The 8,070-nt window shown below is 39.1% G+C and overlaps 1 protein-coding gene across 1 annotated transcript; it reads right to left on the reverse strand.

Moving 5' to 3' along the window:
* Positions 1-5,546: 5,546 nt before the first annotated feature.
* On the reverse strand, positions 5,547-7,367 carry LOC129767646 (regulation of nuclear pre-mRNA domain-containing protein 1B). The gene is made up of 4 exons (XM_055768745.1): positions 7,033-7,367; positions 6,336-6,952; positions 6,136-6,279; positions 5,547-6,068 (listed from the first exon to the last, which is right to left on the reverse strand). The coding sequence occupies exons 1-4, from the start codon at positions 7,181-7,183 to the stop codon at positions 5,916-5,918; spliced, it is 1,065 nt and encodes a 354-aa protein (XP_055624720.1). The 5' UTR covers positions 7,184-7,367; the 3' UTR covers positions 5,547-5,915.
* Between the last annotated feature and the right edge of the window lie 703 nt (positions 7,368-8,070).

Genomic DNA, 8,070 nt, shown 5'->3' on the forward strand with positions numbered 1-8,070 from the left:
CGATGGATGCCAAATATTACTCAATGGCAAGGCGGTTGTTGTTGGCGAACGGAAAGGTAGCTTGTATTATTTAAAACAGCCAAACCAGCAGTTTCTCTTGTCTGCAGTTGGGCATTCAAATATGTGCCAGCATCTTTGGCATCGGCGCCTGGGTCATCGTCATCCGGAGGCAGTTAAAAGGATCGTCAATGAGAAAATGGGAGCAGATTTAAAAATAAGCGATTGCGGTGTTAGATCGGTATGTGGGGTGTGTTGCGAGGAAAAGCTGTCAAGAGCATCGTTTCCGGTTTCGAATTCGAGATCAACAGCTGTTCTAGATCTCGTACATTCTGATGTTTGTGGGCCTATGGATATTACAACTCCTAGCGGCAATGAATATGTTATGACAATGATCGACGATTTTAGTAAATTCACTATTGTCTACTTGCTGAAACACAAATCAGAGGTTTATGAAAACATACGCATCTACGTGAGCATAGTTGAAAATTTGTTCGGGAGGAAACCCAAAATCCTTCGCACTGATGGCGGGGGCGAATATTCGAGCAACAAATTGAAACAATTTTTGAATGAGAATGGAATTACGTTGCAACAAACTGCTCCTTATAGTCCCCAACAAAATGGCAAAGCGGAAAGGGCAAACCGTTCTCTGATGGAGATGACACGGTGTTTGTTGCTGGAGGCGAAACTGAGTAAAAAATACTGGGGCGAGTCAGTGATGACAGCATGTTATATTCAGAATCGAGTACCGCCTGCCAAGCTGGATCGTACACCGTACGAGTTATGGTTTGGTAAGCAACCCAAATATAGTCATATGCGAGTATTTGGAACGGACGCTTGGGTACGTGTTCCGGATGAAAAACGTAGTAAGCTGGATAGTAAGGCTATAAAATTAAAGTTCGTGGGCTACGCAGAGAACAGGAAGGCTTATCGTTTTTTGAATACATCCACCGATTTGTTGATTAGTCGAGATGCAAAATTTCTCGAAATGGAGATGGATTCAAAGGAGTCGGTGCGGGAGGTAAATAAACCAAAGACAACGGTAATTGAAGAATCTCTAGTGACTAATAATCAATCAGAAGTGGAATCAATCCGAGAAGAGGAAGAGCTGGATGAAACGATGCGGCCAGGTGAGGCGGAAACAAGCTATGACAGTGCTTCAGAAAATGAGTTTTTTGGGGATGGGTCAAGTGAATCGCTACTAGATGGTTTTTCTCCTGAATTGCGAAGATCGGCGAGGAACAATAAGGGTAAACCACCAAATCGTTTTGATGATGAAGTCAATGCAGTTTGCTGGGTGACGGAGGAACCACGAAGCGTACAAGAGGCAAGAAAATCAAACAAGGCAGCCGATTGAGAGATCGCCATGCAGGAGGAGATGTCAAGCCATGATGTGAATGGGACATGGGAGTTGACACATTTACCCGCTGGAAGAAAAGCTATCGGCAGCAAATGGGTTTATAAGTTGAAGTACGATGCGTCGGGAGAGGTAATCAAGTACAAAGCTCGTCTAGTTGCGCAGGGTTTTACGCAGCAATATGGGGTGGACTACGAGGAAGTGTTTGCGCCTGTAACAAGCCAGACCACATTTCGAGCACTACTTGCTATTGCGAGCCGAAGTAACATAGCTGTACATGCGACAACCCCCTGGGTACGTAGAGACAGGGAAGGAAAATCTAGTTTGTCGTTTGAAGCGCAGTATTTATGGCCTAAAACAGAGTGCTAGATGTTGGAATCGACGACTACACGAAATACTGATACGGATGGGTTTTCATCAAAGTTCGGCTGACGCATGTCTATATACGAAGTCATTTAGCGGTAAGTTGGCATACTTACTAGTGTATGTCGACGACATGGTTCTAGGATGTGTTGATGAAACAATTACTACGCGAATTTTTGAGGAATTGAAAAAGCATTTAGATATTACGAATCTGGGAGAACTGCAGTACTTTCTTGATATGGAAATACAGCTTGAGCTTGTGTGGATACGTAGAGAAGTTGGCGGCTCGATTCTGAATGTCAGATGCAAAATATGCGAAAACTCCGATGGACGAAGGGTATTTGAAGTTAGAATGTGAGAACAAATTAGAAGATCAATCGATGTACCGAAGTTTAGTCGGAGCGTTACTCTACATATCAGTACATGCACGGCCTGATATATCAGTGAGCACATCGATTTTAGGCAGAAGAGTTAGTAATCCTACACAAGCTGATTGGACGGCTGCGAAGAGAGTGTTACGCTACCTGCTTGGTACCAGATCTTGGAAGTTGAAATTCAATGGCCTGACAGGAGAATTGGTTGGTTTTGCGGATGCTGATTGGGCAGGAGATGTGGTGAGCAGGAAATCAACTTCAGGATTTACGTTCTTATTCCATGGAGCGGCTATTTCCTGGATAAGCCGAAAGCAATCTTCTATAACACTCTCCTCTATGGAAGCAGAGTACGTATCTCTCTGTGAATCTTGTCAGGAGCTGGTATGGTTAAGGGCTTTGTTAAAGGATATGGGTGAAGAGCAGAAAAAGGCAACAGTAATCCACGAAGACAATCAGAGCTGTATTTCATTCGTAAAATCGAAACGAGCAACGAGACGGTCCAAACACATTGAAACCAAGGAGCAGTATGTGAAGAATCTATGTGACGATGGGAAAATTGAACTAAAGTATTGTCTAACGGATTCTATGGCAGCAGATTTGCTTACAAAACCATTGGGAGCGCAGAAAATTCGACGGTTTGCAGAAATGATTGGAATGGAACTCGACGGTGCACACTGAGGAGGAGTGTTATAATTATCAGTGCGCCCCTCGTTATTCATGACTGCGCAGCAACATCTTACAGCGGAGCCAAAGTATTGCCAACCGTTATGAACAAAATGTGTAAAAACGTGTGTTCTTTCATTATCATTCGAAGATTAATTCTCAAGTGAAACGGTCGCTAATAAAAGTTAAACTATTAAGCTTATTTTTTTCTTTCGTGGTTTTGTATTCCGATCCACTTCGTTCCACTGACTCGAGTATAGGAGTAACTTTTTTGGACAAGCGCCTTTTTTCATATTCTAGAATATTGTTGAATGAAATGTATAAATTAATGTTAGTGGCGTGGAATATTTATTGAATATATTGCAAGATCATTACCAGACTATTCTTATTTGATTTCAGTCCCTTTTGTAATCCGTATCTTAACTATTCGTCGATATATTCATAGTTAGATTCATACGTTTAAAAGCAAAATATAAATGTTTGACTTTATAGTATATAACGGTCATATATATACACACTTGTGAAAGAATTTCACTTGTGGAAGAATTGTAAACAGTAAACTATAAACAAATCGGTGGCTTATGGTAATTTTTAACAATAATTTTTTTTTAATTTTATACCATATGCTAAAGCTGAAATGTCTTGCTAAACAATAATGATTTTTTTTAAATTACAGATTTTAATTGACATGAGGTGAAAGGTAAAGAAAACACTAGCGCACAACAAGCGAGAATTTAGGGCCACAGGTGGTGGCTCAATTCAATAAAGCTATTGACGCCAAGAGAATTACATGCAAAAAAATTGTTTCGTTGAAAAAAGTGGAATTCATTCTAATAATTATATTTTTTGTAAAGCAAATTGTTCCATGATGTCGTTTTTATTACACATTCATGCATGCATTACGCCTATTACGCTTCATTTGTTGAGGGAATATCAGTTTTCTCCAAAACATAACCATATTAACACTTTTGGAAACATAGGTATTTAAAATTTTCACAGCAGATGTCTCAAAAAAAGATTTGGCATCCTATTTATAGTGCTTTGTGAAACATTTCAAACTCGCTTCAGAATATTTCGGCACCGCCACTGACATTGGAGCAGAGTAATGAATCGAGCTGTTTTCCTCGATTTCTATAATTCCAGATTTTACTCGGTGTGATAGTGATAGTGATTGTATCGAATCCTCGATTCGATTTCTATAATAGAGCCCGATATCTGTACATTTTTAACTACCAGCGGTGGAAGCTTCTTTTTCCTAGATGAGTTTTTCGGTTGTGCAATAGTTGAACTATCCGACTCCATATTAGAACAGTCCGATAGCGATGCGTATGGATTCTCCTTGAGTATCTGTTTTTCCATGTTGTCAGCTGGGCCAACTTTTTCCTTTTCAACGTTTTTAATGTGTGATCACATGAGCCATGAGCCGCATCCGAAGACGATTTCATTCCGAAATCACGCGGTTTATTGTATGGAGAAAAAACGCCGATTTGCCATGAGAAAGGAAGCTATAACAACACTTTTAGAAAATCGACAAAGCACTTGTTTACGCGACGACGGTTAAAACACGAATGATTAACAATTTCTTCCACACAGTAACTCTCTGTTGATAATTCCTTAATATTAGCTATCGATGCAGCTTTTAGATTTTTTCGAGTTGTTTGGTTTGCTTGTTGCACACCTTCAGATAATTATTTTGTTTTGGTTTGCGTCCCTGATATTTTCCTTTGAGAAACATTTCGGAAACGCCTAAATATTTGCAATCGCAACACATAAAATTCGAGTTCGGTAAGAGATTATCTCGATTTACAAAACACAAGATTTTGCTCGGTGTGATAGTAATAGGAATCGATACATTCCTCGATTCGATTTATATAATAGAGCCCATAGTTTACTTCTTCACGAGACCAGCATTTCAGGGCAAAAAGCACAAACCCCAAATGGGAACACACTTCACCTAATCCGGCTATTCAAACGCAATATGCCGTTCACACTGTTTCTGTGAAATTTTTTAAATAATCAATCTGCTTCCATTAATATGAATTATAGCCATAACAGAAATTTCTATTTTTCTCCGTTTATATGGCTTTGACGCTAAAAGTAAATATTTTCATGCAAAGAAACATATATTCATATGTTAATAATAGAGAAGCGCGTAATTTTTATAAATAGCTCAATCTTGTCGATCCATATAAATCCTATGAAGTGATCACTTTTGCCTGCCCAACAGATTACTAATACATATGCACGCTGCAAGCGCCCTATGAAAAAAGGTTGAGTACCGCTGTTCTACACCTATGTTCGAGCACCACAATGTCAAATGGAAAAATCAGTTTTATGTTCTTCACTGACAACTGATGAAAATTTAGGGCACTTTTTGAGCACAACCAGTCTGATAAACAGTGTCACAAAAATACTCAAGATGGGCAGACATTCAAAAATTCGACAGATTTTATTTGTTCATGAATAGATGTGAGTGAATGCATCAATAAAAAGAAAATTATTTTACGTGTCCACGTGTACATTACAAATACACCTTCTCTCTTCACCGTGGACAAGCGTGGTCTTTTTCACGTGATCCGGTCTGACTTAACAATGAAGCCCCTTAAAAAAAGCAAGAACAGAACAGTCCGACTCAACACCAACCAAACTGGCCTGCTAATCTGATAAAGAATAATTTGTGTCACTAAACGGAAATCGTCACCAGACGTCGACACTGTACATCTTTGATCGCGGATAAAGTAAGCATTATTTCTTCTCTAGGGATGTCAGTGTTATTAGAATGCAAGATACAATTAAACAATAAAACTATATTATCATGTACACGGTCCACAGTACATTTTTTGCTGTATTTGTGGGGGGATAAATCAGTGTTATTCTCCAGTCACATTGAATCAACACAATATAAACATACATCTGGTAATCTGAGGTGCATCAGCAATTATCGTGACATCTTTTCTGAACTTCTATTGTGACAACCGGACTTCTTCTCTCAAGAAATCTAAATCAAATTTAAGTGTGCAGAAACCCATGTCATACAAAATCATAACATGTCAAAACTCATGTTAGCAAATCAGTACAAAAAATGTAAAGCATCTCGTGTCTGTCAAGTTGGATGAATTAGAATGTTTTACGTCTGAGATCCTACTATTGTTTCTCTACCGCTAGTGATGAATGTTGAAGAGATCACCTGCTGATGGCAGCGGAGCCAAGCCTCCGGTAACATCAGGCAGAGCGGTCAAGTCCGGCAGGTTGTTCATATGATTGCGCACTTCTCGCTGGACATCTTTAATTTTGGATAGTTTTGTTTGATATTCCTGTTAAACCAAATACAAAGGTGGTAAAATCTGTTTCGTCGAGGATAGCCAATAATAGAATAGTCACCTGCAATCTTTGCTCGGCTTGTGCAAGCAGCTCCTGTTGCTCCCGCTGAAAATCTTTGAGCATTGTCGTTAACTTTTTTCGTTCGTCCATTTCTGATGCAAGTCTGGCGTTGTAATCGTTCAAAATTTTTATGGCATCGTTAACCTGGAACGATTAAAATGTTAAAGAAACAAAAATATATATATATTGTATAGCTCTACCTTCATTGCAAGCCGCATTGCGGCTTCTTTGTCCTCCAATTTGGCGAGAGCCGACAATTCGGACACCTCGGGAGGCAAATTGGCAATTCTCTCCCGTACAACTGCGTCGCTTGATGCGGAATTCTCCAAATCTTGTATTATTTTGAGCAATTCCTCGGGCTCGGGAGCTTCACCATCAGGCTGGTGAGGACTAAGCGTAACATGCGTTTCAACTTTCCCATTCACTTCGATCGTTTCGCTTTTGGGTTTCTTATCGCTAGATGCACTCGAACTGCTTTTGACTTTTTTCTTGCTCGTTTCGTCTGGTTCCGCTTCCGTCTTTCGCTTTTTCTCCTCTCCATTTTTGCTAGGCAGGGCAGGACTTTTTTCTCTTTGGTTTAGCGCTCCGGAAAACTCCTTTATTCTGGCCTCGTCATAAACTCCGCGTTCAGCCCAAATGTTGAGAATGCGATTCAGATTGTGTATCGTTTTCTCTTCCGGTCCCGATTGAGCGATGTTTTTGAATGCCTTTAGCAAAACATTTTCGTACTCCTTACCAAATTCAGGGCCCTTCTTTTTGCTGTTTTGAATGACGTCGTTTGCGAGGTACATAAACGTGAGTTTTTTGGATGCAGCGGCTAGCAGATGTCGATTTCAAAACAAGATAAACAATCAAAGATGAAGGTTATGTACCGGAAGTAGGAATTATGATATTTACCTTTTTGCAACTCTTTTATCCATGTCTTCACAATAATTGAGTGATGTTTCCGATGGTGTATCAACCATAAAGATAGAGTTTGAATGCTTTGCTGGCTGGGATTCAACTCAAGCAGTTTCTTCACCAATCCAGACTCGGTGAACGATGACATTGCCGCACACAAACGAATTGCCGCTTATATCAGGATAACTAATGCAAACCACAATCCATAGATTTTTCCCGTTTTCAATCTATTGCGTAAATAATTAGTGATGATTTTGTAAGCCGCAAATTGCGAAACTTTCGTCTTATACTGCTGCTTTGCCGAATTCGCTGCCACTATCAGTTCAATGAAAACAAACAGAACAAACGTCAAAATAAATATCCAAATAGTACTCGCAGGGCTGTGCCGAAAGTGATAGATATAAAGGGCGTGTAGCGCTCGGAAATATAATCGCGCAAGCAATATTACACTAATAAAAATAATCAGTAAATGTAACTCCTTGATACAAATGATCAATTTGCTGATCATTTTCGATCGTACTATCAATTAATCTTGCGCTAAAAATTAATAAACGCGCATATTTTTTGAACAGAACTACTATTTTTCAGATAAATAACGGTTCAAAATCAAACCAACTGGAGATATTTCCAGGAACAATATTGACAATATATTCGTTGGTTGAACATCGATACAATATCAGTGTACGGAGTAACAAGACAACATATTCCAAAAAAAAATATTAATATTAATATAGGAATAATAATATGACAATGGTGTATCCATTGATTTCTATACAAACTATACAAACAGATTTGGTGAAGTATTCTCTAATTTGCTTCTTCTTCGCTGCTCTTTTTCCACAACTCTGCTCCGCTTAATCATTAAACCACAACAAATTTTCATCTCCGAATCTTTAATCTACAAACAACTGTCAGTCGTAGCCGTAGCAGAAGTAAAACTATATTCATGTCTATGGTTACACAAAAAACATGCCCTTCATCCAGGGTTACCCTCCATAATTTTCAAAAATCAGGAAAAATGGAATTAAAAATCAA

Source organism: Toxorhynchites rutilus, chromosome 2 (genome assembly GCF_029784135.1).
Source record: "Toxorhynchites rutilus septentrionalis strain SRP chromosome 2, ASM2978413v1, whole genome shotgun sequence".
NCBI classification, from domain to species: domain Eukaryota; kingdom Metazoa; phylum Arthropoda; class Insecta; order Diptera; family Culicidae; genus Toxorhynchites; species Toxorhynchites rutilus.

Coding starts and splice junctions, on each gene's coding strand:
- LOC129767646 (XM_055768745.1), bottom strand. CDS start 7,183: ATGTCATCGTTCACCGAGTCTGGATTGGTGAAGAAACTGCTTGAGTTG. Junction 6,953..7,032: donor GATAAAAGAGTTGCAAAAAG/GTAAATATCATA, acceptor GACATCTGCTAG/CCGCTGCATCCAAAAAACTC. Junction 6,069..6,135: donor AAGCCGAGCAAAGATTGCAG/GTGACTATTCTA, acceptor TTGGTTTAACAG/GAATATCAAACAAAACTATC.